Here is an 18675-nt window from a genome sequence, read left to right on the forward strand (position 1 = left end):
TGTGCCAGGGCCTCTGTGTGCTTGGAATCTTGTCCACATTATTAAAACTCCCTACAATCCCGAAGGCCACTGTGACAGGTCCCAAGTCACAGCCAGCAGGTGCAGAGCCAAGATCAAAAACCAGCTCTAACTGCAAAACTCCAGACCTCCACCTCCCACCACTGCTCCTTCTCTGCTATAGTCTGACTGGCCCTTTACTACAGTGCTAGCGTCAGGCCCGTGGTGGACAGTGTGCCCTGCAGAGCCACACTCTCAGGGCTTCAGTCTCGGGCTGCACAGGGCAGCCACTGCCTAGCCATGTGACCTAGGGCAAGTCACTTAATCTTTTGGTGCTTTCATTTTGTCATTTGAAAAATGAAAATAATACTACTAAAACCCAGCATCTGGAATTGTTGTAAGGATTAAATAAGTTAATACCTGGAAAGCCCTTAGAAAAGCATATCAAAATACTAACTCACTAACCATTATCATTATTATTATCTGAAAATTCATTTTTGGCCATCCAAGCATGTAGCTCATGTAGCTCATGTAAGTACACAGAGTATGCTCTGAGGTATTCCACTGTGCTCTCACCTGCCCAAGAAAGTGTTAGGTCTCCAAATGAGCTGGTGGCTCAAGCAAGACTGTTGGGGTAGGAGCAAGGTTATTAGTGCTGATGAAGGGAGTTGTGGAGGGGAGTGGACTGGAAGGTGAATCCTAAGACCCTGCATTTAGAACTGCTTAGAGGAATTGGCCTCTGGGGCTCTTTCTTCCTCATGGTGCGGATCTAGAGACTTGGACCAGGGTGATGACAATGAACCCCTCCAAGAAAGGTAACCAGAAGACCTCTCTCATTCAAAATTGTGTCCCACTTCTGACTACTGTCTTCTGGGTCTCATGAGGAAGATGTTAAACTAGAAGTTACAACAAGGCATGATGATATGATAGGTATCAGAAACAAAGAGAGGGTTAAGGCAAAAAGGAATTCCTGCAGAAACTTCAGAGTGTCCTAGAACTGAGTAAACTTCTCATCCACATGAGGATTTAAAATTCTCCGGAGAGTGCAGACTGAGAAAGGATGTGGTGAGAACGGCTGTGCTGTGCAAAGGGTGTGGGTGTGAGCGCTTCCTTTACACCTCAGATCAGTGCTTCCTTTGCACCTGTCCCAGGCTGCCCAGGATTAACGCATTCCTTCCCCAGGATATGGGACTGCCAATGCTAAAGGCGGGCAAGTCTCAGGCAAATCAGGATCATTGGTCCCCATAATCAAGAAACAGATTCTTCAACTGCTTAAAGCCCAACTACCTACCGAGTCTGATTTGTGTATCCTCGAGTTTCAGGACAAATTGGAATGGGACATGACACCTCCCTCAAAAACCTAAGCACAGCATGCAGCAGGGCACATAGAGAGAAACTAGGCTGAACTGGGAGCTGGTGACACGTCCATGGATGGTAGGGACAGGAAGTGGGAAGGGCTTCTAGTGAACCAGGTGGGATCCCTCTGAAAGGACAGTGAGCCTGGAGCCATCTTCAGTCATGCTCAAGAGGAGTGCAGGGAGGACAACAGAACAGAGCCAGTCGGGTGGCTTATGCTGCCCAGACACAAGAGCAGCAGGCAATGGCCATCTGGAGGACAACACATCATCAACGGGTACACAGCCAGTGCAACCAGTGGCCATCTCCCGAAAACTCACCACAGTGCCCACAAGAGAAAGGGCCCAGAGAGTGCAAGGTCAGCAGCTCATGCCAGTGCTAGTCCAATGGAAACTTTCCCACCACCTCTTAGGTCTAATCGCTGCCTACTTCAAGCCTGTCACAGTCAGAACCTGTGGCTAACACAATGCAGACAAGGGGTGGGAGGATAAGAAGAGAAAGAAGAGGACCATATACAAATATCAACCTTCAGAGACCCCTGCTGAGGGTAGCAGGGAGGTAGGGAGAGGGCCAGGAATAAAGATTTGACCTTGGATCAGCTAGTGTTCATCAACTGGACACTTTTAGTTTCTGAACTGAGAATAGGTGTGTAATTTGATGCAACCGTAGGAATTTTTCTTATCTAAGAATATCCAGAAAAATCATGCAATAGTCTGAATTTTAATACAAAGTCAGAAGAAAAACTACACCCACCGAAAAAGACTAAAAAGACAGTGGGAAACAAAAATAAACTTTTTTTATGTTTAAGTCGCATAAACCCTTCCTGTCCGATGTAAGATTGACACATGAAGGCTCTTTCACCCAGGATGTAGTTCATAAATGAACACAACACTTCAGGAGCTTTGCACTCTGGGACAGAACTCAACACTTATATATTATTTTGATTTTTTCATTTAAAATATAATACACTTTGTGACCACAAAACATCAGATAATTTTGAGAAAATGCTAGTCATTTAGATTTTGCATGCATAATTTCCTCAGTTTTTAAACAAAAAACCACTGTCATACTGTATACCAACAGCAATAACTATTTCCCCTTTCTTCAAAAAGGTAATAAAAGGGTCCATGTGATATTATAATATAATCATAATATATTTGCTTATGTCACTAGTGTGGCTTTAAAATTGTATGAATGTACATAAAAGTAGAATGGGATTTGCCCGTTGAATCCACACAAAGATTTACAACTTTTCCTTAAGTGAAAATGACTAAATTTATCATTCAATATTACTCATTTAAATCATAGTTAGTAGAAAATAAACATAATGTGATATTTAACTGGAAAACTCATGTAAAGCTTATTGGCAAAAATTCCTATGTTAAAAAGAAATAGTGCCTACATAGAGAAGAAACAGATGCCCCTCAGTTCTAGAACATAATTGTGTGAAATGAGCCAGCGTGTAAAGAAAGGAAGTCTCAAAATGTAAATTACTTTATTGTTCCTTAATCACTAGCACAGCCTGAAAAAGTAAACAAAACGTCCCAAATAAAGACAGAACAACCAGGCTAAATACCCATCATTCCCTGTCCCCTTTCCTAAAGATAAAAATAGCACCTGAACCTCACCGCCCCCATCCCTGCACCTCACTGCTCCCTGCCCAGCTCCCACAGTGGCCTTCCGCTTCATGCCATCCTCTGTTAAACTGACCAGCACATTCCTGGGTTAGGTCACATCAAATGTGGATACCTGTTTCTGCTACCTCCACATCCTGATAGTAAAACATGAGGTGACGAAGACCTCCAACAGCAAAAAGCTGATCGATTCTTTCAATCTGGGGGCGGAAAAAAGGCAAAGTTACAACTTTGTTCTGAATTAGAAACTGCATTTAAATCAGCATTTATCATCACCTTTCTTATTTGGATAGGACTGCAGCTGATGCAAACTGTATATGAGGCATCTATTTCTTTCCATACAAAACCATGAGGAATAAATGCCTCCCATTATAAGAACTCAATTCAAAAAGTAATTCAATTAATCATAAAAATACTTCCTAAATATGCACATTTGAAGAGGTTATCTGTCCATTTTGTGTAATTCCTAAAGTGTTGAGCTGTTGAAGGCAGATAGAAATATAGATCAGCATTTCATTTTCATTCAATTGCAGATCAGAGAGAACAAAGCTTTCAATACCTAAAACCCAGTCTAACACACTAGGGAAAACTCTTAATGTTAGAATGCAATAATTATTGGAAAATGCCATGAGAACACATGACCGTGAACAGTCCGGCCAATAGGAACCTGGACCCTAGCCCCACGCACCCCACCCATGAAGTCCACTGGACATCTAGAGGTCTGCCCACTGGCTGCAACCGATGAAAGGGCTTCCTTTAAGTAGTCTATAGCACAGCTTTGAACTCAAATTGGCAGAAAAGGGTAAAACCTACGCATCCATTAGGATGGCTACTGTCAAAAAACAGAAGATAACACATGCTAGCAAGGATGTGGGGAAACTGGACCCCTTGTGCACTGCTGCTGGGAATGTGAAATGTCACTGTGGAAAACAGTATGGCTCCTGTCAAAACATTAAAAATAGCATCGCTATATGATCCTGAAATTCCACCTCTGGGTATACATGCAAAAGAACTGAAAGCAAGATCTTACAGAAATATTTGTACACCCATGTTCTAAGCATTCATAGCGGCATTATTCACAGTAGCCAAAAGGTAAAAGCAACCCGAATGTTCCCTGACAGATGGATAAACAAAATGTGGCACATACACTTAAAATTAATTAAGATGGTAAACGTTATGCTATGTATATTTTACCACAATTTAAATTTTTAAAGGATAAAATCTAGCTGAAAAATTTTAATGTGAAAACTCTCTTCAATTTCTACCATGTTATAGATACAACCATTAAATGTGAGGAAAAGCAAGTTGCCCTGTTTTCTTGGTCACATTCCCTTGCCTGAGGATGCTACGGGGATGAGCAGGATGCACTTCATGAGATTACCCTCCAAAGCCAAGGAGGTAGTGAGAGAGAGACTTCCGTCACGGCCGTAGTGAAACCCCTGCCCCTGTAGCCCAGCCTGTCGGCCTGAGCCAGCATGCTGCCTTTACCTCCAGGCTTTAATATTCCTGAGTCCTGAATATGACATAGCAGTTTCACTTGGGTTCCCGCACTTCAGAATTTTTATTCATTCACCCTACCCGCATTATCCCAAACCCAGATGTCTGAATGAGGAAGTAAGGCAGAGGTAAGCAATGCACCTTGAGAACAAACTCTCCAAGACCAAATCAGCTATGGGACTCTGTCTCCTTCTATGCCTCCATGTTTTGGGGGAAATGTTATCTAGATTCTGGTATGATGGAAACTAAATGGGATACCAGCTGAAAATCACTTAGAAGAGAGACTGACACATGGTCAGTGTCCAAAAAATGTTAGCTGTGATGAGAAAGACGAGGAGGAGAAAAAGGGCATTTCCTCAACCTCTGACTGATTGATCTTACAGTTTAGCCATTTCAGTGTTATCCACCCTTAACCGTCCCACTGACTCCAGTTAACTGCACCAGAGGGCCCAGCAGGAGGGAGCAAGCGAGTGCTGGAGTGCTGGGGCCGACTCACCCACACTCGTGGCAGCCAACTGATCACAGCTCCTCTCAGCGTAGCCTTAGTTACGTTGTGTTGGCAGTTTGGAATCAGCCATGGGGGAGTATTTACATGGCGTAAGTCAGCACCCATTTACTTTGTGCTCCCCTCCACCCTCTTGCCCAAAGCTCGCTGTTAAACACTTATAAGCCTACCACTGAAAAGCATCAACAGCCTGACCCTCGTTCAACAAACAGGGTGCTCTCTTTCTCTTACACTCTCTCTCTCCCCCTCCCTCCCAATAAGTTAAAAAAAAAAAAAAAAAAACCTTCAGGAACCATCACAGGACTCCTGGTATGTTTCTTCCCTGCCCAGGAAATTATATCCTTCAGAAGTTTGATTTTCCCAACCAAAGTCAAATCATATTGTAATTTTGGAGGGAATTCATGACAGAAAATGGAAGTCAAGGTCAGAAACAAAGTTAACCAGATTCAGATGCCAAAGTCAAAGCCAGGAAACAATGACACAATTCAGTCTTCCAGGTTAGGATAAGGTAAGCTCAAAAAACCAAAAAAAAACAAAACCCTAAAATTAAATAAAATAAAGTAAAATAAAATAATAAAATAAAATAAAATAAATCAGCCTCTGAGAGGAGACTCTGTCCTCCAAAGTTCAGGCTCCAAAATGGCACCTGAGCCCAGCTTCACCGGATTCAGAGAGATGCAGACACTGCAGTCAGAACCATGGAAATTAAATGACAATTACACGTGCCCCATTCACCACAAACACCTGGCAAGCCCTAAGCTCATTCTGCCATCATCTGTACAGAACCAGAATGGAGTCCTGTCCATGTTAAAAACAGGCACCCTCTAAGGCCCTGCCCGGGACCCTGCCATAGGACAGTGTTGGCAGACCCTCCATGCCCTCCATAACCAAGTCAATGAGAACTCAAGTGCATCGCACCTGACTCCCTTCAAGAATGGCATCCTCCACTTCGGCTTTGTTCACGTCCACACAGGAAGCCACAATGGCAAATAAGTAGGCATGCCTGCCATCCAGACGAGCCCGCTTGGCTTCCTTCTCCTCCTTCAGTCTTTGCTACAGGAAAGGAACAAAAATGTTATGTGGCAACTGCTGTTCTAAAATGGATTCATTTTGCAATAACTTCATACAATTGTTGCTTTTTCAAGTCTTAGTATTCAGAAAACAAGTAGCTTGTTTTAATGATACCAGTTTTATGTGCTGTCTTCTATTTTTAGAAAGAATGTTATTTCTATCATGAAAATAGCATTGTTTTGAAATTGCATACCCCAGATAAGCCAAAAGAAATAAAACTCATCTGTCATCCAGAAATTACTACTGTTAACATTTTGTTCTAAATCTTTACAGTCTTATTTCTATGCATATATAAGCATTCAACACACACACAAAAAGAGACTCCCATTTTTGTAAATATTCCCTAAGCCATTAAAGAAATATTCTTCTACATTAGCTTCTATCTTTATTGTCTACAGATTCATATATGGTCTTGAAATTAATTTCTGAATACCATTAATTACTTTTAAACTAATTGTTAATTACTATAATAAGGCATCTTCAACATAACCAATGTTAGCAGGTTGAAGTATACATATCTTTCCAAATGCACTGTACTCATAAAACATATGCAAATGCATGCACAAATCTCCATATTATACTATAACATTTTTCATGCATTATCCCTTAATAATAAATCACAGACTTATTCCAGTTTAATACAGACTATTCCTACCTGTGTAATATATGCAAAAAGTTCAACAATATGGAGGTACCATAATGTAGTCAACAATTTTGCCCTTGATGGGCATCCAGCTTCCAATTCATTTCTTCAATTAAGTGCATTACCTTTAATGCCATGAATGAAGATATAATTTTCTAAGAAAGAAATGGAGAATGGAAAGACAAGAAGGGGAGGAAGTTTGGGGAACACCAGTATGCCAGGGCAAGGAGGACAAGAAGAACAAACGGGGAAGGCTGAGCAGGAAGAGAGACAGAAAGGAAACCAGGAGGCAGCACCACCGCCAAACCATGGAGAGCGGCCAGTAGTGCTAATGGGATAGAAGATCGGTCTGGTCACTTAGGATATCCCCAGTAATTGTGTCTACAGGGTGGCTACAGAATCCCACATTTCCTTTTGCAATATGGCCATCCTACTAACCTTTCAAGAGATGGATTCTATTTACCCTCCTGTTGAATTTGGCTTGCTCTGTGACCAGTTTTCACCAAAAGAATGTGGTGAGAAGTAAGACTACATAACATCCTAGGCTAGACCTTAGGGAACCTTTAGCTTCTGCCTTTGCACTTGGGAGTGCTCTTGGAACCCAACCACCATGCTACGAGAAGTCCACGCTACATGGGGAAAACACATGGAGAACCACCAAGGTATTCTGGTCCACAGCTCCAGTCGACCTCCTAGCTGACTGGCACCCAGCAGCAACTTCAAAACTGTCTTAGGCATTCCCCTGGCTGGCGTAGCTCAGTGGATTGAGCGCGGGCTGGGAACCAAAGTGTCCCAGGTTCGATTCCCAGCCAGGGTACATTCCTGGGTTGCAGGCCATAACCCCCAGCAACTGCACATTGATGTTTCTCTCTCTCTCTCTCTCTCTCTCTCTCTGTCTCTCTCTCTCCCCCTTCCCTCCCTAAAAATAAATAAATAAAATCTTAAAAAAAATTAAAAAAAAAAAACTGTCTTAGGCATTCCAACCTAGTCCAGCCTACAGATAACTGCAACCCAACCAAGGCCATGTGAAACAGAAGAACAGCCCAGCTGAGCCCAGTCACCCACAAAATCGAGAGAAACAAAACAGCTATTGTTGCTTTAAGCTGTTGAGTTCTGGTGTGGTTTGTTATGCAGCAGTAGGTAACAGAGTAATCCTTGTTAGAATAATTTTATTGGTTGGACAGAAAGTAAACGGATGTATACTTGAGAAAAGGATGATTGGGAAAAGAGAAAGTAAAGCTATTGAACATCAACTACTCTTTCTAGAAGCTCAACTCTAAAGGAAATGTTTTCAGAGCTCTATTAAAAAGCATGCTAAGCACTGAGTATGTTCTTACAAACACTGATTGTTCTGTCTCCTAATGACAAGTGATAGGAAGTGCTAGTAGACAGAGAGGAATTTAGAGTCAAAGAACTACTTAAAGTATAAAAACTTTTAGGAAAAGTAAAGCTAAAAGTTGGGGATTTCATTTTTCTGACTGAAGGGACTATCTGAGAGAAGCTAGGGGGTAAGGTTTTTTATTAAAAAAACTAAATAATATATCTATTTCCTTGACATTTCTCTAAAAAGAAACTAACACAAGTCCTGACACAAAATACACATTCCATAAACTTCAAGTACAAGTAAATTGAAATCTCTTTCACCCTGGCTAGTGTGGCTCAGCAGACTTTGAGCGCTGGCCTGCAAACCAAAGCGTTGCCAGTTCAATTCCCAGTTAGGGTACATGCCTGAGTTGTGGGCCAGGTCCCCAAAGGGGGCACATAAGAGGCAACTACACATCGATGTTTCTCTCCTTCTCCTTCTCCCTCCCTTCCTCTCCCTAAAAAATAAAGAAATAAAATCTTTAAAAACATATTTTAAAAAATTAAATCTATTTCAAATGTGGCTAAAACCAGGAATATGTCCCATTGTTTTGACTATTTTCTACCTTCCTAAAACCAGGAATATGTCCCGTTGTTTTGACTATTTTCTACCTTCTTTCCTGTCTGAACAGAATAAAATGCTTTTCTCAGAGTGATCTCTCTGAGTTTACACTAAATGTCTTCAGCAGCTTAAGAACACAGTGGGAAACCAGGGGAGCCAGGAACTGAGCAACAAAACAACGTGGCAAATCCTGGGTAGCCAAAAAGAACTTTAAAAAGTGGAGAGCCAGAACAGTTGGGCAGGTGGTAAAGCAACTAAAGGCTTGCAAAGAATATAGAAATTTAAATAAGGTTCTACCTCAGCTACACATTACTGGAAGGCCTAATTTTATAAGATTCCAAAGGAAAAATATGAATGTTCTGGTGGAAGAAAGGAGAGACTGGTCCCAAAACAGAACACTAATTATCCTGTTTCTACTTAACTATTACAGAGAAAAAATACTTCCAAAGCAGTTTGGTGTATACAAAACAAATTACCAATGAATGTGTCTTCACAGCACATGTTTTCAGAGCTATATTAAAGAGCACATTAAGCACGGTTGTTCTGACTCCTAATGACAAGTGATAGGAAGTAAACCCAGTGCCACTCACAGGAAAGGCCACAGCGTTGATCAGTCTCAAGTTTCACTGCCCTTCATATGAGGTAACCTGGTACCACGAGAGGCTTCTTTTCCCTACCACAAAAAGTCAATAATATCAAACAAATATTTAGCAATCAGATCAGCTCATTGTCGGTCCATAAACTTAAGCTCTCTGGCTGCTTGGGAACAGCAGCAACAGCAGTCAGATGACCAGCTGTCTGGAGGTGGCTTGTCCTGCTGGCCTTTGTAAGGTCCAGGACCCTTGGCGAGGGAGAGTAGAGTGGGATTAAGAAGGCCAGAGACAAAGGATGGGTTGTTTTTTAAGTCCCATTCAAACTGTTTTGCGTTGCATGAGTGAGCACTGACTGATGAAGCTGGGGAGAATGGCCAGAAACCTATTCGATGTCCCAGGACATCTGCAACAAACCCTTAAAACATTTCTGCATTTTGTTGACAAGGTATGTTAGTACCACCTAGGAATTAAAGAGTGATTAATGTGCTACCTCACCAAAAACTGAGAGCTGCTTTCAAGGCAGGGTGACTTCGGGAAGACAAACAGGCCCTGGTGTCGGAGTAGGGCTGTAGGTTGCAGTCCCAACTCTGCCCCGAAGTGCACGGCCTTGCCTCTGTCATTTAACCTCTCGAGGCTTCAGTTTCTGCAGCTCCAAAATCAAAGTGCTGAGCTAGGTGACAGCTAAATTCCATTCCCTCTCTAACATTTGGGCTACTTCTCATCAGTTCAACAGTTAACGGACTGGAGACTCGAAATTTTAAAGAACAAATCTCAATGAAACCCAATGAAAACCCAATGTGTTTTCAAACAAAGCACAATGAAATCCCATGTGTTTTCATAACAAAGCTCTGTGATTTTTTCTCATGACAAACCCATCCATCCAATTTTTAATATGCTGACCTTAGCCTTTAACTCTGCAGAACCCAAGCCCAAGTCTACTTGTCTGTGTACAGAAACTGAGTATGAATTACCGTATTTTGCCGTGTATAATGCACAACCACTTTTCATACGCATTATGCACGGGATTACTTTACCCATGGTATGTAATCATTATAGCCATGTATAATGCACATCCTTAGTTTCCCCTCAAAAATCTGGGCAAAAAAAGTGCACATTGTACACAGCAAAATATGATACACATTTCATTTTGACTGCAGGTTGATAATCCCCAACTATGTGAGAGACCATATCTCATCTGTAAAAAGAAGAAATGGGAAAGGTATTTGTGAGATTATATGAAGTCAACCAGCATGGAATTAAAATGGCATGGCCAAGGATTTGACCTCGAACATCAAAATTCAGGTGAAACAAACTTTTTAGTAATGATTTTTTAACTGCACAAATGTTTGAACTCCCTCTACCCTTAGAAAGCTCAGACCCAAGCCCTCTGGCACCACTGGCAGCCAGAAGTGGTCTGGACTAGGAGCTCCTTTGTGGCCGAGCAGGGACGCCCACTCCAAAACCTTCATAAAGGTGTCAGGCTACATTTTGCTCTGTTTGCCCTGGTTGCACTGCTAGTCATGGACCTGCTGGTCATCATGGCTTACTGTGCTTAGGTTTAATGGTCACAAAAGCCCTATGAAGGAGGCATTATTATCACTGCACATGGAAACTGAGACCGTGGACCTATTAACGACTTTCCCAAGAGCCCACAGCTATGTCAGTGGCTGGGCTGAGGATCAAGCTCTGGCATGTCCCAGGGCCAGGCCAACAAACAGGGCATCCTACACAATGAAGAATTTGCATCCATTCAATTTGATATTCCATAAACCCTGTTTTTTCTTTAAATCCACTCAAGGGTTTCTAGGGTACAGTGTGGGGAGACCCCATATATACTGCATGGGTTATAGGAGTTGTGAGTGGGGAGTGGAGTAAAATAACACCACTCTCTGAGTTACACTGGTGGTATTTTAGTACCAGGATGGACTGGTGTCCAGCTGGCTTCCAGGGGACATGCCCTGTGTCCAGCTCTCCCATCACACTTCTTGTCTCAGCAAATGGTAACTCCAGTCCCATCCTCAACTCCTAAAAGTATCTCCAAGGTGGTCTCCCTGCTGGAGCAGCCAGTAGGCTGGGCTCCATGCTTCCCGGCTCTTCACTGCTTCCACTGAACAAGTTCATTTTTATCTACATCATACCATATATTCCAGGTCCCCTTAGTTTGCTTTCACACAGCAAAGTGTGTGGGGCAGGAAATGGGTTCTGCAACCAAAATATATATATGTATATGTATATGTAATTGTATAATATATAATATATTCTATATCCTGTAATATATGTCCTATAATATATATTATATCTATCCTATAATATATTATATATAGTGTCCTTATATTATATCTTATTGTATATGTGTGTGTATATATGTGTGTGTATGTGTGTATAGTTGTATAATATATATTATATATCCTGTAATATATATCCTATTATATATAGTGTCCTTATATTATATCCTATTATATATGTATGTGTGTGTGTGTGTGTGTGTGTATCCCCGTGTTTTAAAAAAAAAGGTTTTTAGGTGATATGATTATCCATGTGGCAGGTCTGAATCTGGGAAAGAGATCTGTCTTAATGAGGTCTGGTGCACATATTTGAATGAATACACGCTGTTTGTTTGGTTTGGGTGGCTTGTTCTTTTATGTACATATATGCATATGGCATGTCACAAACGCAGTACAGGTGAGGGGAGTATAACATAGATTAAAATCCCCACTGGCAATAACTGTAAATAATGTGGAGTCTATGAATTACGGTTGAAACTCCTTGTCTTAAATCTCCAAAGTAAATAACCTCTGAAACTGATTTTGCTCTGCCTCTCAATATCCATCTCAAGTCTACAGATAATGAATCACCTGAGGAACGCGGTGCTAAAGAGGCCAAGGATGTGGGTTTGCTCATCTTGGGCCTGTTAGCATCGCTTGATTGATTCCATCTTCCTCAACTGTGGATGGATCAGGAAAAATCCATGAGAAGAAAAAAATTACTCAAAGTATATGCCTGACTGAAAGGCCTAATTATAAGTAAAATACGTAGTTCTCTTCTTTTTTAAGGAGGCTACCCAAAAAGCCCAGGCTGGTTTAGCTCATCTATCTACCATATATATTACCTGACCCTCCTTATCTCCTAAACAGTAAAATAAAACAAATATCAACTGAATCTCACCATTCCTACAAAAGTATCAGCTCCACAGGAAGTGATGTTTTCTATTATTTTTGCAATTTCTCCTGTGCCCAGGACAGACCTGCCATGTAGTAGAGCCTCCACTGATATCTAATCAGTGGATAAATTAACCATATTAATCATTTTGCAAGTCACTCTCAAGTAATTGAGGGCTGAAACCATTTATTTCAGCTCAATATGAGTCCACAGTTGCAGGCTCAGAATTCAGTCAATAAGCTCTAGGTCTTCGATACTGTTGTGACTCCAGCATAAACCACAGCATGAAATTCTGCCGCTAGTACGTATGGAGCAGAGCTCTCTCAGTTCACAGCAAGTATCACCGACCGTGCTCATCCTGCATCCCATCTAGGTGTGATGAACTAAGAACACTGAGGGGAGCAGCCATCCTGCTCGGTATCACTTAGGGTCCTATCTACACGGTTTATCCAATCTCCACATCTTTCCACAAAGAGAAGCCCCCCTTTGCCTTCCAGCATTTTCATTTCTGCCCACAGGGTTTCCCCTCCAGGAGAGGCTGTTCTGTGATGCTTCCCGGACGTCCAAACTTGCTCTTTAATTGGCTGGGAGAACCACAGTTGAACGGCCCTCTGCTCCTCAGTGTGCTTTTCCCATCTTGCCTTTTCTTCCTCCCCTTTCGTTTCACTTCTCCAGGTGAAGGGCCACAGCTGCAGAGGAAGCGCTGCACCTCTTTGGTGCTTAAGAGCACTTCAGCAAAGTGGCTTCTGGAAGGGAAAGACTTCCCAGGCTGGCTAATCCACTCACAGCAGGTGCTACAGTGAAGCCTCTTTTATTTCACAAGCGCTGTACACATGTACACACACACACACACACACATTGCCAAGAGATAGCACTCCAACTGAGCCGGTCCCATCAATTTCCCGGTGTCCCAAGAGTAAGCTCTGGAATCTTCTCTATTCTCTCTGGAGTATTTTTCAGAACCTCTCAATCTCTTATCATATACTAACTCCCTTACCAGTCATTCATTCCAGGCAAATAAAGATACCCTCTTTAACCTTCTACTACGTGTGGATTATTCACCGAAGCCAACCCAAAACGTACTGCAGGGGTTTCCCCATTATCACAACCTCCTCTGCCTCCAACGTTCCATCATCCAAATTCTAACCCAGACTTCGTTTTCCACATACCGAATTTCTAGACCTGATCGAGACTTAGTGGACCTTCCCATGGCCATCAGTTCTATCTGACCCCAGCCCCACAGTGGTTCCACTCCAAAACCTGAAATAACACACTTGTGGAATTCCAAGAGCTCCTCCGGCAGCAGAGACCAAATAATTCAAGGCGTTTTCACCCACATGATGAAGAATATATAACATGTCACTATTCACATTATATAGGACACAAGGATGAAATTCCCAAACTTCCCTTATTCACCACAATAAACCAGCATGCTTAAAGCTGGCTGCTCATTAGAATCCCTGGGTGCTTTAAAATACCGATGCCTGGGCCTCTCGCCCCAGGAAACTCTGACTTCTCCCGTCCAGAGCGGGCGCTGGCTGTGCTTTTCCTGTAAGGCTCCTTGGGTGGTTCCAGGGTGCGGCGCCGCCTGGAAACACCGCCCTGGAGGAGTCTGCGGTGTGGACTGATCATGACTGAGCAGTAAGTGCTACCGGGCTCTCACGCGAGGGAGGACCTTCATGGTGAAACCCAGGGGTGTAAAGTTTGGGCCCTTTCAACTCCAGACCTCTTGTCTTTCCCTCGTTACTACAGCTGTACACAAATTGACAGGAAGGACCACGTCAGCCCCGTGAGGCCTGGAAGTGCTCTTCCCGCCACACCATGGAGCACAGAGCCCGGCACCAAGCAGTCATTTTTCAACAGGTACTTGTGGACTGGGCGAAGTCTGCCCTCAGTTACACCCTCTCAGGGTCTAGCAATGGTGTGATTACCACACAGGCATCTTGGGCATTAACTCATTCAGGCTCAAGGGTACTTGCTTGGGTCATAACAAATAGGATGTGTCTCCTCCTCACTCCCCAGCTAAGTCTTGTAGCCATTCACTTCCTGACACTTCAAGGAAATTGTTTTGACCTTGCATATGTGAAATGTGTTCACCGGGCCAAGCACCTCTGGGCTCGATTAACAGAGGATATTGAAAAGGCTGTAGCTCTTTTGCCAGAGAATAACAAAACTGACATCCTTTCAGCTTGCAAAAGATACCTGAAGGCGAAGGTTCTTTTTTCCGTCTTGGCTTCTACTGTTCAGCCCAGGGGAACAATGGCAGCCTCCCTGCGAGTTTCTCAGAAGAAAAGGAGTTGTACCTCCCAAAGGATCAGCCCTCTCCCTGCCTCCTACCACCCCCCACAGTCTCTGCCCCCAGGAGAGTCACTGTTTGGCGAAGCCTAGCAATCTGAAATCCGATGAGTGGCAGCACTCCCGCGCATAAATACATACAGTGCAGAACACGAACACCCCTGTGGCAGGGGCTGGCTTGTTCCCACTTTAAAAACAGCTGCAATTAGGTGAATTTAAGTCAAAAGATTCTCATAAATCCCCCAAGTTATTTTTCTTCCTAAAAGTCAACAAAGTCGACCAGCAACATTATTTATTTCAGTTTGATTTCAGGGAAGGTAAAAAAACAGAACCCGTAAGTCTGAAATCCATGTCCTTTGTATGTAAGTTGGGACTAAACATCTTCATCGGTGAGAAAAGCAGAGGGGTGGCAGACATCATCTCTGGGGCACATTTTTGCAATTAAATTGGTAAATATATACAGAATTATTTCAAGTTTTCTCATTTAAAAGAATTTGTGTTTGTTAAACAATGAAAAGGATATATGGCTTTACTTTTCCAGACCCATAGAGATTAGGCACATTTGGTAGTTATTTTCAAGTAATTCTGGATAAAGTCAATTATTACATTACAATAACCTAATTATAATACAGCATCTAGAAATAATTGTAGACCAAGGTTAAGGATAGGGAGATTTATAGTTTTTAAGTTAAGTAGCTTTGGATCTTTGCCATTGAATATTTTAGGTCTCCAAGTAATAATTTAATACTTCATCATATCAGTTCACTACATAGAAAATGCAGTCATTATTTACATAATATACTGCAACATTAAAGTTATTCTGTTAATATCATACTTCAATGGAGTGAACAGAACCATTGTCCTAAATATATAAATGAAACCTCTAAAATATTTAACTTTTTCCCAAAAGGTATCTTGTGCTGGAGGAGAAACTAATTCATTAAGTATACTCAAGATTCCACCATCGATTTTAATGTTTTAGATGTGGTGGTAAAGTACAGGAAACTTTTTAGACATGTGAAAAGTTTAATTCATTTACTTTTTTGCACAAGCATAAATAAAGGTGTGTTAGTGCCAGGCTCAGTGTTGGGGGGGGGGGGGCACTTAAAAATGGAGAAAATGCCACCCCTGTTCTCCAGGGACCCACAATCCGGTGAGGGAACGAGACATGAAGACGGATGTCATTCCACTGCAAGGCCGTGACCAGGGCTCTAGCAGATGAAAAAGTGAAGTGCTGAGAGGGCACAGAGAAGGCGGCTGTCACCTCCTCAAAGTGTCAGGAGACTTCTCAAAAAACAAAAATACAGCAATTCAATCAAAAATGGGCAGAGGACATGAAGAGACCTTTCTCCAAAGAAAACATTCAGATGGCCAACACGCATACGAAAAGACACTTAATATCATTAGTCATCAGGGAAATGTAAATCAAAACCACAGTGAGATACTGCCTCACACCTGTCAGAATGACCATCACCAAAAAGGCAGCAAATGACAGGCGTCAAAGATGTGCAGGACGGGGAACCTGCCTGCGCTGTTGGTGGGACTGCAAACCGGGGCAGCCACTGTGGAAAACAGTACGGAGGGTCCTCAGAAAACTTAAAATAGATCTACCATGGGACCCAGCAATTCCACTTCTTAGTATTTATCCCAAGAAAATGAAAACACTAATTCAAAAAGGCATGTGCACCCTTATCTTCATTGTAGCGTTATTTACAATTAGTTACAATAGGCAAGATACGATAGCATTATTTACAATAGCCAATCCACCTAGCCAACTTAGGTGTCCATCAATAGATGAAAGCATAAAAAAGATGCGGTATACACATATAATGGAATATTACTCAAGAATAAGAAAAATGAAATCCTGCCATTTTGGACGGCATGAATGGACTTGGTGGATATTATGCTCAGTGAAATAAATCAGAGAAAAACAAATACCACATGATTTCACTTACATGTGGAATTTTTTTAAAAAATCAAAACAAAACAAAATCAGACTCATAGAAACAAGAACAAACTGATGGTTGCCAGAGGGGAGGGGGATGGAGGGAGGGGTGAGGAAGTTCAAAGGAAGGGCTTATGGTCAAGAACAGTGTGATAACTTTTCACGGCGAAATGGTTACTAGACTAAGTGCAGTGAGCACATCGTAAGATATGTAATGTTGAGTCACTGTGTTGTACACCTAAAATGAATACTGTATACCAAATACACTTTAATATTTTTTAAAAGAATGAATAATGCTTGCAAACAAGTTCAGAGGCTTGGCTGTAAAATACTGACTCTGAGAAGGAGGCATCAGAATATAGGGCTGGGGAAGCGGAGGGTAGTTGGTGGCTCGGTGCTTAGGAAATGCAGAGACAGCATCTTCGCTGTTTTGTGGTGAAACAGCAGACTGGAAGATGGCTCTGCCATCTGGGCTTTGGGCATACAGAAAAGATACAGTGATCAAGCCCCAAGGAAGCATCGGTTTATCGGTTTGGTTGAGAAGGGAGTCCCAGCAGAACCTCCATTTTCTCCAGACATGAACTGGCAGTGGAGGAGGTTCCAAATCCCTCTCTATACATTCGCATAATAAAAGGCTGCTGAAGTGACCCAGGTAGTAGAGAAGCTTATTCTTCAATGTGACCCCAAAGGCACATCCTTGTACCTCCAGGTCTGTGACCTCATTTCCAGGCCTGCAGGATGTGGGTGGGGGATATTCACACACCCCAGAAAACTCGCAGCCTGACATCTTCTGCCTTGATGACCTCTCATCAACAACAGAAGCTTACAGGCCTCAGAGAATGCACAGAGTCCAAAGCACCTCAGTGAGTGTGTTTTTCCCCCTCAGGCACGCACTGCCCCAAGAGATGCAGCAAGTATTTCTACAAGTAGTTATAGTGCAGGTGGCAATGTGCAGGAAAGCCTAAGGATGCAAACCCCATTTTAAAAAAAAAAATTTGAAATATTGACATGTAGCCTTATGTACTATCCCAAAATTAGTAGATAAAAAATGTTTCTCACAGTTCCATCAGTGTATAACTTTGAACGTTTTTAAAAGTATTTTCCACATAGGTGTGAGATAGGATAATCCAAGGCACATACGAGTTTATAGACAATAGCTCCTTACCGTTAGAACTCGGCTGACACTCTGCTTCCAGAGCTGTCTCCTACCGATCCTAAACATCGCTGCGATCTGCTCAGTTTCTAGACTTTTCCAGGATGATCTCTTCTATCTCCTAGGAGACCTATGCAGCATCCAACAGACTTTGAAATAAAAAGCCCTCTGGAGGACCTGAAGTCCACTTTTACATTTCTAATTTGCATGTATTAGCCACCAGATACACAGAATAAAACTTAAAAGGGCACCTAGACTATTCAAGTGTTCCTTCTAGAGTCTCTCCCCTCAGGCCTCTCCCTTGTTCCTTGTGTTGTTAGGGAGATACTGTTTATATGCTGCACAGTTTAAACATGTCTCTTAATCATGTTTCTCAACCAATCAAATCATTTGAACTACTTGGTTGCAACATATTTCTTCTGATGTTTGTTTAATTCTATGCACTGCCCAACAATAAGCTTGGAGTCAATAGAGGTATTTGACTAATTTCTTTGAATAGAGAGAAACTTTAAACTATATCAAAATACAAATCAGAGAAGCTACAGCTTTGAATAAATTGCTCAAGAAATTCAATCTTACTTTGTCTAAACAATTTTGTGTGCACGATTAACTGCCAGCATTGTGGCTAATTGTGACTAATTGCCAGATAGGCTAATTGTGACCCAAAGGAGCCATTTTCTCCCCATAAAGAACAAGAAACTTATTTCATATGCAAATAGCAAATGATGTCCATAAATTACTTGTGCACACACAGTCGCACATACAAATAAACAAGGTAATTTATTCTATGTGACTAAACATCTTGATCGTCCTTACTATGAAGACACAATGGGAAATCACAGCCAACATGATATGAGAGCTCCAGTATATATGATTTCTCTCATCAAGAATAAAAGGCAGAAC

The 18675-nt window shown here is 42.0% G+C and overlaps 1 protein-coding gene across 1 annotated transcript in view; it reads right to left on the reverse strand.

Moving 5' to 3' along the window:
* Window positions 1-6840, reverse strand: part of DNAH5 (dynein axonemal heavy chain 5) — a 196427-nt gene extending 189587 nt beyond the window's left edge. Inside the window, 3 exon segments of the mRNA XM_045847800.1 lie at window positions 3103-3187; window positions 5908-6042; window positions 6829-6840. Of these exon segments, the coding sequence (XP_045703756.1) occupies window positions 3103-3187; window positions 5908-6042; window positions 6829-6840 (232 nt within the window).
* Between the last annotated feature and the right edge of the window lie 11835 nt (window positions 6841-18675).

Source organism: Phyllostomus hastatus, unplaced genomic scaffold, assembly GCF_019186645.2.
Source record: "Phyllostomus hastatus isolate PE091 unplaced genomic scaffold, TTU_PhHast_1.1 phas_contig_58, whole genome shotgun sequence".
Lineage (NCBI taxonomy): Eukaryota > Metazoa > Chordata > Mammalia > Chiroptera > Phyllostomidae > Phyllostomus > Phyllostomus hastatus.